Consider the following 16,182-nt stretch of genomic DNA (forward strand, 5'->3'; position numbering starts at 1 on the left):
TTGCTACACACTGTACTTGAACTATCAGCCACAACCCAGTATGCTGCCAAGCCTTTTAGCCTTATCTTCCTAAACCGTTATTCTTTCACTGTCCAGTGAATTTCAGAGAGACTGACTGGGACTGTCTGACTCCTTTTGAGGACACTATGGGCCAGCAAACGAAAGTGGATGTAAGCCTACCAGTTGAATCCAAACCAGACCAGCAAATGTTCCTTCCATGCTAAAGTGTATGCTGTGTTGTTGCTGTCATTGGGCCTAGATGTGGGAGCCTGGCAGGACCCCGGGAATATTTAGGGGCACTAGGCATTCAGCTTCATACACCCATCTGGACTCTGAGGGTTATAGGAATGCCTTTAGGAGTCATCTGCTAAAATTGTAGTTATAAAATCATTTTCTCCTCTTTTAATTGTTTGTTATCCTTGGCTTCATTAGTGGGAAAGGGGTTGCAAATTTGATATTGGAGGTTTCAGAGCCAGGAGTGAACCTGACCATTTTGAAATTCGTCTGTTTTGTTTTGGGTTTTGTGAGGGGCAGGAGGGAGCAAGATTTTTATTTTATTTATTCATGTATTTATTTTTGTCTGCCGTTGTCATTTTTAAGTAACCTACACCCAGACACTTCTGTAGTGAAAGGAGAATTTAAGATTCTACAAAGAGTCTTGAGCCATAATAACCATCCCTGTGCGTCTTATATCTCACATATATGTTCTATGAGTATGAGAACACGTAGTCATACACCCTTAGTTTTGCATCAGAACTAAAATACAATGTGCTCTCTATTTCTTGGAGGAGTGTTTGTCTGTTTACAGTCCTTCTGTTGCAACAGGCATCATTGTGGTACATAAAAATGTGCAGTAGTATTGTTGATAGGATTATTGCCATGACTCTAAAGTACAAATAAACAAAAGACATAATTCCTTTAGTCATTTAAAAAATCACAGAAGTGAAGAGTTCTGTAGATGTCTATTAGGTCTGCTTGGTCCACTGCTGAGTTCAAGTCCTGAATATCCTTGTTAATTTTCTGTCTTGATCTGTCTAATATCTCAGTGGGGTGTTAAAGTCTCCCACTATTATTGTGTAGTAGTATAAGTCTCTTTGTAAGTCTCTAAGAACCTGCTTTATGAATCTGGGTGCTCCTGTATTAGGTGCATATATATTTAGGATAGTTAGCTCTTCTTGTTGCATTAAGGTAGCTCTTCTTTTTGCATTGATCCCTTTACCATTATGTAATGCACTTCTTTGTCTTTTTTGATCTTTGTTGATTTTAAGTGTTTTATCAGAGACTAGGATTGCAACCCCTGCTTTTTTTTTTTTTGCTTTCCATTTGCTTGGTAAATTGAAGTGAACTCCCATTCACAATTGCTACAAAGAGAATAAAATACCTAGGAATACAACTTACAAGGGATGTGAAGGACCTCTTCAAGGAGAACTGCAGACCACTGCTAAAGGAAATAAGACAAAGACACAAACAATGGAAAAACATTCCAGGTTCATGGATAGGAAGAATCAATATCATGAAAATGGCTATACTGCCCAAAGTAATTTATAGATTCAATGCTTTCCCCATCAAGCTACCATTGACTTTCTTCACAGAATTAGAAAAAACTACTTTAAATTTCATATGGAACCAAAAAAGAGCCCATATAGTCAAGACAATCCTAAGCAAAAAGAACAAAGCTGGAGGGAACATGCTACCTGACTTCAAACTATATTACAAGGCTCCAGTAACCAAAACAGCATGGTACTGGTACCAAAACAGATATATAGACCAATGGAACAGAACAGAGGCCTTGGAAATAACGCCACACATCTACAACCATCTGATCTCTGACAAACCTGACAAAAACAATCAATGGGGAAAGGATTTCCTATTTAATAAATGGTGTTGGGAAAATTGGCTAGCCGTATGCAGAAAACTGAAACTGGACCCCTTCCTTACATTTTATACAAAAATTAGCTCAAGATGGATTAAAGACTTAAACGTAAGACCTAAAGCCATAAAAACCCTAGAAGAAAACCTAGGCAATACCATTCAGGACATTGGCATGGTCAAAGACTTCATGACTAAAACACCAAAAGCAATGGCAACAAAAGCCAAGATTGACAAATGTGATCTAATTAAACTAAAAAGCTTCTGCACAGCAGAAGAAACTATCATCAGAGTGAACAGGCAACCTACAGAATGGGAGAAAATTTTTGCAATCTGTCTATCTGACAAAGGGCTAATATCCAGAATCTACAAGGAACTTAAACAAATTTACAAGAAACAAAAACCCCATCCAAAAGTGGGTGAAGGATATGAACAGATACTTCTCAAAAGAAGACATTTATGTGGCCAACAAACATATGAAAAAAACACTCATCATCACTGGTCATTAGAGAAATGTGAATCAAAACCACAGTGAGATACCATCTCATGCCAATTAGAATGGCAATCATTAAAAAGTCAGGAAACAACAGATGCTGGAGAGGATGTGGAGAAGCAGGAATGCTTTTACACTGTTGCTGGGGTTGTAAATTGGTTCAACAATTGTGGAAGACAATGTGGCGATTTTCCAAGGATCTAGAGTCAGACATACCATTTGACCCAGCAATCCCACTACTGGGTATATACCCAAAGGATTGTAAATCATTCTACTATAAAGACACATGCACACATATGTTTATTGCAGCACTATTCACAATAGCAAAAAGTTGGAACCAACCCAAATGCCCATCAATGATAGACTGGATAAATAAAATGTGGCACATATACACCATGGAATACTATGCAGCCATAAAAAAGGATGAGTTCATGTCCTTTGCAGGGACATGGATGAAGCTGGAAACCATCATTCTCAGCAAACTAACACAGGAACAGAAAACCAAACACCGCATGTTCTCACTCATAAGTGGGAGTTGAACAGTGAGAACACATGGACACAGGGAGGGGAACATCACACACTGGGGCCTGTCGGGGGTAGGGGGCTAGAGGAGGGACAGCATTAGGAGAAATACCTAATGTAGATGACGGGTTGATGGGTGAAGCAAACCACCATGGCACATGTATATCTGTGTAACAAAGCTGCACATTCTGCACATGTATCCCAGAACTTAAAGTATAATTTAAAAAAAATCACAGAAATACTATGGAGTATGCATTTTATTATTATACCAATTCAAACATAGTGGTAATAAATGTTAAAATTCAGTCACTTTATACGAAATGTTACTGCTATGGCTAAAACATAAACAAATGAAATTCTGAAATTCTGTTGTTAAAAATTGCATTTGAGGCCAGGCATGGTGGCTCATGCCTGTAATTACAGCACTTTGGGAGGCCAAGGTGGGTGGAACACCTGAGGTCAGGAGTTCAAGACCAGCCTGACCAACATGGTGAAACCCTGTCTCTACTAAAAATACAAAAAATTAGCCAGGCATGGTGGCAGGGATCTGTAATCCCAGCTACTTGGGAGGCTGAGGCAGGAGAATCGCTTGAACCCAGGAGGCAGAGGTTGCAGTGAGCCAAGATTGTGCCATTGCACTCCAGCCTGGGCGACAAGAGCAAAACTCCGTCTCCAAAAGAAAAAATTGCAGTTGATACTATGGTAATTGACATGGGGATTGAGGAGTAAGTTATTATAATAGTTACGAATATCCTCCATTCCAGCCGCACCCCCAGATAATTTCAGCCGTGTACTTCTGGCCAAGAACCGTTTAGATATCTGAGGATGTGAAAAACATTTAGAACCCACATTGTGTTCACAGAGTATGTTCCCAACTATGCCATTAGCCAAAGGCATAATTCTTGGTACAGATGGAATAGGAAGCTGGAGGTGTTTCCTACTTATTAAAGTCATTAAAAAAAAAAAAAAAGTTGGAAGGACTTTTTAATTGTCGTGTGGTAACCACTGACCAAAAGAACAGATTGGTACAAGCCCCTGGGTCTGGGCTGTTCTCGTGAACCTCCAAATTGTCCCTGGTTCTGCTTGGGTTCCTGGGCTGGGCTGTGGTTTGAAAGTTGTTGCCAGGCCTTGCCTACTAGGTCATTGTCTGGTGGGGCGGGGTTGTGTTGAGAGGACTGAGAAAGTGAGGCCTCTCTGACTAGCAGCAACTGTGGAAGAAAATGGGAACTGCACAGTAGAAAGGAGTTGACAATTTTCCTAGGACTCAAGACAGAGTCAAGGGGGAGCCAGGTATTAAGTTAGTGATAGCTTAGCCCTCAGCTGATGGATCTTACTGTCTTACATTACTGTTGTTTTTAAATCTGTCGCTTCTCGTCAAATATATTTTAAGCTCTCGAAGTCAAGGGACCTTGGCAAATATCATTTATTGTCTTGAACATACTGAGTGCTCAATGACTAGTTTTTGCTGGATTAAGAAAAAAAAGTTTTAAAGAGTCATACTCTTTACATTTTATTTCTTCTCTTACGTGAATTCCATCTGCTATATGAATCTGCCAGACCGAACACTGGAGGCAAGATTGGGGATTTTGTTGGAATTTAGAATATGTTGAGTCTTATTGTGATTCTCTATCACTGTATTGTCATTTTCTCTTGCAAATAGGGTAGGTATCTAAAGGAAACACATGAATCAGTGGTTAAGAAGAATTCTAATGCTATGACAGTCTGTAAAGAAGCTTGGCACAGGCTAGAGGAACAGGGCAAGTCCTGCTATGTCAGAGGGAGTACACTGGCTGCAGGAGCCCTGGGCTTAGAATCAGCAGATGAGGTTTGAACCTCAGCCCTGTTACTTATAGGCTGGGTATCCTTAGGGAAGCCCCAGCTTAGCCCAGGTTTCCACATCTGTGAAATGGGAATTATAGCAGTACCTGTTTGTGAGCTTGTCGCGTGGGTAAATGAGACTCATTAATTTACTCAATAATGTTTTGTTAAATATAGTACCTATAGACACTGGATATTTTAGACACTGGATATACAGCAGTAAGCAAAACAAAAGGCTCTGCCTCATGGAATTTATATTCTAAAAATATACCTAATGGAATTTAATAAAGTGTTTATCAGTCACATTAGTTTGAGCCTCTCTGATGAACTCACACTGTGGTTTTTGCTGTTATTTGTCTATAGGTGTTATAACAGTAAGTAATTAGGGCTATTATTGGGTCTCATGTTTGAATTGGTATAACCCTAGGGAAGTCCCAGTAAGTAGGACATTTGTGTGTGCCTGATAAATTGCAGTACACTTAGAAAGTCTGTTCCCCTTGAACCGGATTTCTGTCATTTTTGCCCCCGTGAAGGGCTTGGTTCAAACAGTTCAGCAGTCCGCTGAGATTCAGGAGTGGCAAGTGGTGGTGTGGCTGAACTGGTTTCTCTCCATCATTGGTGTTTGCACTATTTGTGATGTATGATTTTACAGAGTTCTGAAGGTGCTTGTGTCATTTGTGGAAATAAGTCAAAGGGCTAACACAACCAATTAAAATCCACAAGCCACATTTCAGTGAGTAATTTCAACCTTTCCTCTCCAAACTTTTGATTAGCCACCCGTCAAAGAACAAAATGAACAAATTGAAGGTTTCAGTTCGTTTTTTTCATTGCCTTCCCTCTGGGGCTTTTTCTCTGAGTATCGTAATGCCCAAATTCCATGAAAGGAGAAAGGGCAAGCCCAGGCAGCAAACCTCAGAGGAACCGCATTCTGCTGGTAATTGCATGCCGTCTCCCAAGAGGTGTATCTGTATTCACCTCCATCGGCTATCACCTTCTTCATGCCGGACTTCAGATCTCCAGTGGCACACAGCCCATCTAGTTAAAAATGCAAACAGGAAATTATTTTCTCACTGAATGGCCTTTGTGGCCCAGAAGAAAAAAGAAAGGGGTCATTTCTGCTGAGATATAACCTGAAAAACACTCCCACAAGAGTGGAAGCTGAAGGCTCGCTATAGGCTAGCCCTGCCTCAGAACAAGGCTGGTGATAGCATGTGGGTGTGGGAACTCATGTGCGTGGGCTCAGGGCATTTGTCACCAATGGACATGATTGAAGAAGCTTCTATCACCTGAAAAGCAGTTGTTCTGCAGGGCAAAGCTTGTTTATACTCCGAGGAATTACAGAACAGACGTTTACTTGGACACGGAGGTTTGGTCTGGAGGAATGTGACACGGCCCTGACAGCACGTCCCTGGGTTTCGGTGCTCCTCTGCTCTGCCCAGCTTTCCATCATCTGGCCTCCCATGACCTCCTGTGCTCCCATTGTGGTTTCCCTGTGTGCTGACAAGTTTTCTGGTTGTTATGTCTTGCAGCCCCCCGAATCCAAGCCCAACTTCACCCCTCTCGCCATCTTGGCCCATGTTCTCGGCGCCATCCAGCCCTATGCCCACCTCATCCACGTCCAGCGACTCATCCCCCGTCAGGTCTGTTGCAGGGTTTGTTTGGTTTTCTGTTGCTGCCGTTGTTCTCTCATTGGCTTGGTCCTCTCTTCATGCAGTGTTCAGCCTCCTCGTCAACTTTGTTCCCTGCCATCCAAACCTGCACTTGCTTTTTGACAGGCCAGAAGAAGCGGTACATGAAGACTCCAGGTAAAATCTCGGATGATGACCAATCTGTTCCCGTTTATCCAAAGCTGGCCAGGGACAACAGGGGGCTGCCCCTGCTCTCCTGTGGTTCCATCCTAAGAGACCAGAGCTAAAAGGGACCATTTGCATGAACCAGCATGGCATTTTTCACACCCTTTTCAACCCTGGCTCAAGTTTCTGAATTAACCTCTCTGGTGCCTAGAGTTAGGGGAAGGAGCACCTCCTGAACCAGACTCTGGTTTTGATGGCTCTCTGAATTTCATGTGCTCTCTGTGCTTTGGTGTAAGATAACATAAGAGGGAACAGTGTTGAGACATGTGCCAACCTTTTCTTCTCTCGTTTTTATCAGGTAGCATCAGGCAACATTTATTTGTGGGGTTGGGCCCCTGGCCCTAAGCACTGACACCGAGTCACTTAGACCAGATCCACTGGGGGAGAGACATCGAACACAGAATAAAAGCTTGAGAGGCGAAGCGATTTCTCTTAAATTGCTCGTGGCTTATGCCTCCTTGTCCCCCATATACTCCTGAAATCATCCATGCTCCCAGCCTGCTTCTGTCCCTGTGTGTCATGAAGCCTGAGCTGTCCTGGGAACAGGCACTACCTCTCTCTGAGGGACAGCAGCTTGACCTAGTTCCTCTTCTCAGGGCCATGCTGTAGTTTTCCCTGCTTTTATGACTTCTGCACTTAAGTTCTTTGCTCTTGTGCTCTTTGGGAAAAAAAAAAAAGAGCTCTTTACAACCAGGAAAAGAATGAATAGGGATCCTGCAGAATTCCTCTGCTGTGGAGCTCCTGAACATGCTTCTCTCTCAAGCTTAGTCTCGGCTTTCAGACAACCAAATTGTAGAGCCCAGTTATAAGCATCAGAAGCGTTTTGGGCTTTGGAAGTATTTTCCCTTCTGTCTTTTTCTCCAAAGGGTGGATCCAGCAGAGAGGCTTAAATAATTTATGAAGCTGAGTTTCACTTTTAGAAGAAAAGAAAACCCCATGCTATTTATATATATATACACACACACAGATACATACATTACTTTATTCCCCACTAGGCACTTACACATCTATCATTTCATTCTATCCTCATGTGAGAATGAGAAGAGAAATGGCCTGAACCCTATTGTGGAAAAAGAAAACTAAAGCACAGTGAGGTGACTTGGACACAATGCCATGACTAAATGAGAGCCAATCCAGAATTCAGGACTTCTCCCCCTCAGCTCAGCACTCTTTCCTCCAAACACGTGGGTAACCCCAACTTTGAGTTTCCATGCAGCTCCCAGCCCAGAGCCTGACTTGCTCTTTTAGGTTTTATACGGCTTTCTACCTGGCTTTGTCCTGGATGATGGGAAGGAGCTTTTCAGTAATTCTTTTTTTTCCTCACTCTATAAATAAGGGAAATTTTCAGATCATGTCTTCCTGACATTCTAGTGATTTCCTAATCATTTCTTGGACATCTTCTGGGCACTTCAGGAGACATCAACTTTCTAAGATACCAGAAATAGCATAGATTATTCTCATTAGATCATGAGGACCTGAACCAGAGGAAACTAAGTGACCACAGACAAATCAGCTTCCAAAATGCCTCACTTACTCATTAGAGAAACTTGGGCTTTAGGAGAATGTAATTCCTTCATTTTTATCAAAATGGAGTAAAAATCTTCAAAATATTGGCCCTTTGGACAAAATGGGTTAAGAGACTCAAGAGAGTGGAATCACTCAGCTAAAATCCTAAAATGTCCTCTCTGCCTTGATGGTACTCACTTTTTTGTGACTCTGAGATTTGGGGCCCTGTTTCTTGTCAAGTATCTCTACCTCTTCACTCGTTTTCATCTCCCCAAATATTTCCAGACTGTTTTTCCTTCCTACTTCTTCCTACCTCCCAAAGTATTTCCAGATTGACAGAGGGCAATGGCAATAGAATCTGCCCATCTTGTGTGTCTGGGGTCACAGTTACTCAGTACCTCCTCCCCTGGCCATTGTTAGAATAGCACTATTTGGACACCCTTTAGGAAGCTGCCCTCTTGAAATAGTCAAGGCAGGCCGGGCGCAGTGGTTCACACCTGTAATCCCAGCACTTTGGGAGGCCAAGGTGGGGAAATCACCCGAGGTTAGGAGTTCAAGACCAGCCTGGACAACGTGGCAAAACCCCATCTCTACTAAAAATACAAAAATTAGCCAGGCATGGTGGTGGGTGCCTGTAATCCCAGCTACTCAGGAGGCTGAGGCAGGAGGATTGCTTGAACCTGGGAGGCAGAGGTTGCAGTGAGCCAAGACCTGCATTCCAGGCTGGGTGACAGAGCTAGACTCCATCTCAACAACAACAACAAAATAGTCAAGGCAGAGTTGGACTAAATGTGTTGTCCAGGTGAGCAAAGATAGCAACACTGCTGGGGAGCTAGCCCATCAGAGGAGCAGAGAGGGCCGAAACCTGTACACTGCAGTGTATAGCAAAGAGGTGGTGGTATACACCCATTATTCAGGTCCAGTGGGGCCTCCCTCAAATCCACTTCCAGAGCTTGAAGCTTCAGTTTTCCTTCCCTGAGCAAAGCCTTTAAAAGTAAATATTGAGTTAGATCTAATCAGTGGTCCCATGAACTTCTGAATGATGTCTCCTCTGGAAATTGCTCCCTGTCTGAATTAGTCTTTTTTCATGCTGCTGATAAAAACATACCCGAGCCTGGGAAGAAAAAGATATTTAATGGACTTACAGTTCCACATGGCTGGGGAGGCCTCACAATCACGGGAGAAGGCAAGGAGGAGGAAGTCATGTCTTTCATGGATGGCGGCAGGCAAAAAGAGAGTTTGTGCAGGGAAAATCCCATTTTTTAAAACCATCAGATCTTGTGAGACCTATTCAGTATTCAGGAAAGACCCTCCCCCATGATTCAATCATCTCCCACCGAGTCTCTCCCACAACACGGGAATGATGGTAGCTACAAGATGAGATTCAGGTGGGGACGCAGAGCCAAACCATATCACTGTCCCCTCTTCAAACCATTTATAGACCTTGTTTGTTCAAAGTCAGGAATGAAGATGCCTTTTACAGCACAGTAGGTTTAGGGAAAGGGTGCTGGAGACACATTCCCTCCGTATTTCCCTTTTCTTTCACTTGCTCACCCCTCCCCCAAAAAAAGCCCATAGCCCCAAACCCGTAACTTGCATTTGCCCAGGGGTCCCTGGAAATTATGCCTAAATGATCAACCCCTTTCCACCTGCCAGTCTAGCTGGTGCCACCTCCCTGTAGTGCCATATGATGGCGAATGGGTCATCATTTTGCAAGGTTTGCAAGGGCATTTGAGGGAAACTCCTGTGAGTGCTTTCCAGGCCTTGTGCCATGCTCAGAGGTGAAAATTAAAAGGGAACTAGCAGGAGGATCCAAACTTCTTCATGACCTTAAAGGCCCAGCTGAGGTCTGAAGGGCACTGTGACAGGAGCAGCCGAAAACTACCCCAGGCTCTCTGTATCCAGTTTTAAGATGCACCGTGGAGAATAGGAAGCCAAACAACCAATGATGCCTGGTGGAGATTTTTTTTTTTTTTTTTTATCAGAGCCAAAGCCTACAAATACAATCTCTCTGCCAACAGGATTTGTCTGTTTTGGTAGGAACCCTACCTAAAGCAAACTGCGTAAGACCTTTCAGAAGGAGTTATGGGACACTTGACTTGTTGGGCTGACAAGCTTTTAAGAAGATATGACTTTTTGGGTAGGGTTGCCAGATTTAGCAAATAATAAAAAAATACAGCATACCCTGTTAAATTTGGATGGTAGATAAACAACAAAAATTTTTTCGCGTACGTATGTCCCATGCAATATTTGGGACATAACGTATACTAAAGAAATATTTATTGTTTATTCTGCCATCCAAATTTAACTAGGTGTCCTGTATTTTATCTGGCAACCCTACCCATTCCTATTCCTTGGGCAACAGGAATGGCCCCCTTTAAAAGCACCTCTTCCATCATTTCTCCCATTTTTGTGCCTATCCTAAGGCAGTAGAGGGAGATCTCAAGGGAAAAGCCCTCCCATAGACTGTCGGTTGCCTATCAACTTGAGGAAAAAACAAGGCCGTTTCTTGGCTTGCTTATTTATTTATTTATTTATTTACTTACTTTTTATTTGAGACAGGGTCTCACTTGACTAGAGTGCAGTGGTGCAATCTCAGCTCACTGCGGCCTCAACCTCCTGGGCTCAAGCAATCCTCCTGCCTCAGCCTCCCAAGTAACCTGGACTGTACACGTGTCCCATCATGCCTGGCTAATTTTTTTTAATTTTTTTGTAGAGATGGAGGTCTCTACAGTCTGGTCTTAAATTCCTGGGCTCAAGCAATCCTCCCGCCTCCCAAAGTGCTAGGATTATAGGCATGTGCCACAGCACCTAGTTTGTTATTTTTTAATGTTCTATGTTATTGCCACTTCATTATTCAATTTCACAAACCTAATATCAATGGAATGTTACTCCTTTTGAACCGTAATCTTGGGCACCTGGACCACTCCCTTTTATTTCTGCCTGCCAGATACCCCTGCTGGTTTCCCAGCTTGCCCCTGTTTTGTCCCATTATCCTTATTTAGTGAGGTTAATAAGTAATGTTTGTGAAAATCCAGTCAGAGGAACCTTTCCTCAGATGCTGTTTCCCTTACTTTTAGTCCCCCTTCCCTGGTCTCTTTGCTTTTTACCCACCTGCTCTGCCCTGTCCTCAAGAGGCAGAAATACTGCCTGAAAACCTGGTCTCTGAGACCCTGGCTAATGTGAACTGGATTTTCCTTTCACCTTCAATGTCAATGTCATAACAGGCTCCATTTGCCTGTCAGTATAGTCTTTTATCTGTTTTAGCGCTTTTCACAGCCAAGTCACTCCTCTCTGCTTCCCAGCCTCTCAAAAAAAAAAAAAAAAAAAAGCCTCTTATGTTCCTCCCTGGAAAGTTGCACATAGGATGTTTGGTCCTTGCTGGCCAATAATAGACTTGGTTTCTTTGGCTCACAGACAGTGCCCCTTGTCCTGAACTTTATTCTGTCATCATAATTAGCCAGGAAGAGCTGTTTTCCTGTTGGAGCTGGTGAATACTAAGGACTCTTCTTTCCTTTGTTCCCAGGGGTCCCACTTCATTTTCTCCCACTTTCCCAATGTTTTCCCACCTGGCCATCATCTCTTGGCTCCTAGAAAACCAGAGGGAACAACAGTAAAATATGGCCCAGCAATAAATTCGAGATAACCATTTACTCTGATCACCCTGCACAATGGAGACCATGTGGCTCACAAAGCCTGAAATATTTACCACCCCAGCCCTTTGCAGAAAAAGTTTGCCACCCTCTGCTCTAGAACAGTGTTTCTCAACCCTCACTGCACATTGGAATTACTTGGAGAGCTTTTTTTAAAATACTGATGCCTGGCCGGGTGCGGTGGCTCACACCTGTAATCCCAGCACTTTGGGAGGCTGAGGCAGGCGGATCACGAGGTCAGGAGATTGAGACCATCCTGGCTAACATGGTGAAACCCCGTCTCTACTAAAAATACAATAAATTAGCCAGGCTTGGTGGCGGGCGCCTGTAGTCCCAGCTACTCAGGAGGCCGAGGCAGGAGAATGGCGTGAACCCAGGAGGCGGAGCTTGCAGTGAGCCGAGGTGGCACCACTGCACTCCAGCCTGGGTGACAGAGCGAGACTCTGTCTAAACAAACAAAAAATACTGATGCCTATATAATATCTGCACATCTGGGTAGAACCCAGACATCTGCATTCTCTAAATGCTCCCCAGGTGATTCGGATGCACAGTGAGAGTGATTGTAAATACTCAGTGGACATGAGAAAAGCAAAAACAAACCAAAAAAAATGCCTCATGTCCCCTCTCCCTTCTTCCTCCTCCTCACACTCCCCATACAGGTGCATGTGTGTGCTCATGCACACACACGTGTAATTGCCCTCATGCACCTTGTCTGTTCCCTCCCCTGGGGATTGGAGAGCTCCAGCTCTGGAATCCTGTCTCACCAGCAAGACCCAGCCTAGTAAGAAATCAGGAACATCTGGGAGAGCTCATGTCCGCCCGTGGCCTGGAACTGAAACTTGGCTTTGCTGCAATTTCTCCTTTTTGAGTCACTGAGCATTGCCAGCTTTCAACAGGTTCTGTTGGGAGTGTGTTCCCCAGAGCAGCCTGGAACTTCTTTCCTGCCCCTGCTTCCCTCCCTTCCCCCAAGGCACTCGTGCTCCAAAAATGGGGCCCAGCCTGCCCTCCCGCTGTTTGGCCGTTGTAACTCCCAGGTAAAGTTTTAACATGGCACAAGGTGACCCCACAAGAAGTGTAGTCTCTTGAAGCTTATGGCTTTTCTCTGAATATTTCTCATTTTTCTCCTGTGACCTTTGCAGCTTTCCCACCTCATGGCTTGCCATCTGGCTGCCTTGCCAGGCACTTCCCACAGAGGGGACTAGGTAGCTTACAGGGAAAGGGAAGAAGAAAGATGAAATGTCTGGGGCTTTCTAAGGGTTTTTTGAAAAATGTTAAATAAACTCCTGTTTTCACACAGCACACCGTTCCGGAAGGCAAAAGCCTTGTATGCCTGCAAAGCTGAACATGACTCAGAACTTTCGTTCACAGCAGGCACCGTCTTCGATAATGGTGAGTTTCTCATCCCCTCACAAAGATATGGGTGGGGGTGGGGACAAGGGGAGCACATAAATAACTGGCATTTTCAAAGCTCCTCCCTAGGGAAAATCTCAATACAATGGGTAAGAAAAAAAGTGTGTGTGTGTGTGTGTGTGTGTGTGTGTGTGTGTGTGTTGGTTTCTGTGTCTTTTCCCAAAATAAAATAGCAGCAGCAGGACTTCCGGAGACATTGTGAAGAGTGGACTAGTGTAATCAGCTCCATGTTCAGTTGTTACCACTGTAAATGAGATTGTGCCTGCAAAAGACCCAGCCCAGGACTTGGAAGTGGCTTTAAGAGATCATACACATCACATCTTTAAAATGGTACTCAACACGTATTAAGCATTCAATAAGTTAATATTTTTATTATTAAAACCATCATCATCATTGTATCCATCTTCGAAAAAGGCCCTGATGCTCTCATAGTTCACAGTGACAGTTTTTCCTCACTTTTGTCTGGGCAGTGGGTGCTGCACCTGATTCCGTTGGTCCTGGCTGTATCTGTAAACACATTCCAGGCCAGAGCAGAGATGAGTTCCTGGGGACCAGTCCTTGACTGTACTCACGTCCACAGGGGCTGCCATTGTGTCTGCCCAGCCCCTGCATTCAGCATAGCAGAGATATCCATCAGGTACAGGTAGACAAAAGGGAGAACAAGGCACAGAGCCTGAGGGTCTCTCCCAGGTCACACTCAACCCTTGGCCTTCTGGGTCACCAGGAGTGGGAGGGATTACCCCAGAACTGCATGTGGGCGTCCGAGTCTGCATGCCCTTTTATCGTTCTGAAAGCCTCAAGCACTGTCCTTAAACCTTTGCTCCATTAACTTTCATCTGGGCCCTTTATAAATCAAAATGCACAAACAGCCAGCCCAGCCACCTCTCCTGTCCACAGCTGGTGCTTGCAGGCCCCAGCAGACTGCAGGTGCAGTGCAGGTGCAGTGGGTGTGCTGAAGGCTGTCCAAAGCCATTTCACTGGTGAGTGTCCCCCGCACAGGCCCAGGCGGCGGAGTCCTGGCCCTGCCGTAACACGACACGGCTCTTGCAGAAGACAAACCAGAATGGGCTGCATTGCTTGGGCTTCTGCCCCCTGCTTTGTCAGCAAGGAAGGGGCTTCTGCCTATAGAAGAGCAGGATTTGAGAGATTCCTACATTGACAGGTGAATTCGGGGCTTAAAGGTCTGTCCTCTAAGTCCCAATTCACTGCTCATAGGGGCAAGGGATCATCATGTCCCTATCAGCCATTCCCTCTGATAACACAAAGGACTCCTGATCTCAGGGGCAGAATTGTTTTAAACTGTCAAAAGTTATGTATATACTTCTGTCTTCTTTGTGATTCCTTTTGGTGAATGCAGCCTTCTTCCATTTTTTAACAGTTTATTAAGATAGCCATACAACATACAGTTTACCCATTTAAAATGTATAATTCAATGGTTTTTAGTATATTCAGAGTTGTGCAACCATCACCACTATATAATTCCAGAATATTTTCATCACCCCCAAAAGAAACCCCATACCTTTTAGCAGTCATGCCTCACTTACCACATCCCATTTCCATCCAGCCCAAGGCAACCACTCTTCTACTTTGTCTCTCTAGATTTGCCTGCTCCGGACATTTCATACAAATGGAATTATATAGTATGTGATCTTTGAAACTGGATTCTTTAGTTTGCATAATGTTTTCAAGGTTCATCCACATTGTAGCGTGTCAGAATCTTCTTCCTTTTTATGTGCGATGGTATGGACATAGCACATTTTATGTAAGCTCATTCATCAGTAGATGAGCACGTTGTTTCCACTTTTTGGCTACTTGAATAACGCTGCTGTGAACATGTGTGTAGGTTTTTGTGAGGGCGTAGGTTTCCAGTTCTCTTGGGGATATACCTAGGAGTGGGATTGCAGGGTCATATTAATTCTGTGTTTAAGTGTTTGAAGAAATGCCAAACTGTTTCACAAAGAAGTTGCACCGTTTTACCATTTTATGTTCCTACCTTCTTTCATTTTTAAGTCTTTCTGCAGTAGCTTAAATAGTAAAGCATAAAGAGGGAAAAAAAAGAAGAGAAGCCTGGATGATTGTTAACTGCCAAGTCCTTTTTTTCCCCAGCAGAGTGTCCTTCAGCTTCCACAGCCATCTTCACTGCCACACTGAAGCTCCGGGCACCTCCACCTCTCACCTGGGCACTTCCGCTGGCCGCCTGACACATCTTCTCACTTCTGCTCTTGCTGCCATAACCCCCTCCTTACAGAGCAGTGAGAATGATCTTTGAAAAATGGAAATGACATTAAAGCCCTTCAGTGGCCTCCCATTGCTCTGAGAATCACTTGCAAGGCCCTCCAGGGCCCAGTTCCTGCCCCTCTGACCTCACGCCCTCACTTGACATACTACAGCCTCATAGGCCTTCTTCATGTTCTCAAGTAAGGTCAGCAAACTATGACCTGCCCATCAAATCCAACCTGCCACCTGTCACCTAACAATTCTGTAACTGCTTCCACCTACAACGTGGTAATCATCATAAATCCTATAGGTATTGATGAGAGCAGGAGGAAAGTTTGGTTGAATGAGTGAGAGGCCTTACCCAAGCCTTCCTGTGGTCTCTAGGAGTCATGGCAGAGTTCGCTGACACTGGTTTGTTTTTAACCAGCCTTGCCAGTGACCTTTCAAATTCCCTGAGGAGCGAAAGGCCAAATTAAACCTGAAAGAAAACACCTCTCAATGTTGACTGAGTTGCAGTAGAAAATGGACCTGACGAAATGTTAGTACACTTTCTTGATTGGGTTAGCTCAAAATATGTTATTAGGTCTTTTTTCCAGAGGAAAATGCTTACATAGACCCTCTTCCTCCCCACCCCTTCACTTATACAGGAGAAAATGAGGCATTACAGAACACTATTATTTTGTCCGGCGGTGGGGTGGGGGGGTCTTTTTCCTTGTTCCATTTCTTGTTAGTTTACTGCTGGGGATATGAGGTAAAGGCTTTTTAATTTGTATGCTGTGTAGCTGTCAGATTAAATCATCAAACCAATCAGAAAGTACACGTGTGTGTGTGTGTGTGTGTG

The 16,182-nt window shown here is 44.0% G+C and overlaps 1 protein-coding gene across 11 annotated transcripts in view; it reads left to right on the plus strand.

The window, feature by feature from the left end:
* Positions 1-16,182, plus strand: part of ARHGAP26 (Rho GTPase activating protein 26) — a 477,291-nt gene that overhangs the window by 449,473 nt on the left and 11,636 nt on the right. Inside the window, exons 21-24 of one of the 11 annotated variants that reach the window (XM_058439959.1) lie at positions 6,232-6,342; positions 6,478-6,507; positions 13,012-13,103; positions 15,231-15,776. In XM_058439959.1, the coding sequence (XP_058295942.1) occupies positions 6,232-6,342; positions 6,478-6,507; positions 13,012-13,103; positions 15,231-15,325 (328 nt within the window). In that variant the 3' untranslated portion in view covers positions 15,326-15,776. Of the gene's footprint in view, positions 1-96; positions 228-6,231; positions 6,508-13,011; positions 13,104-15,230; positions 15,778-16,182 lie in introns of those variants that run through there. The other 10 variants (XM_058439957.1, XM_058439958.1, XM_058439960.1 and 7 more) reach the window with 10 other exon arrangements.

This window comes from Hylobates moloch, unplaced genomic scaffold (genome assembly GCF_009828535.3).
Source record: "Hylobates moloch isolate HMO894 unplaced genomic scaffold, HMol_V3 SCAFFOLD_6, whole genome shotgun sequence".
Classification (NCBI taxonomy): Eukaryota; Metazoa; Chordata; class Mammalia; order Primates; family Hylobatidae; genus Hylobates; species Hylobates moloch.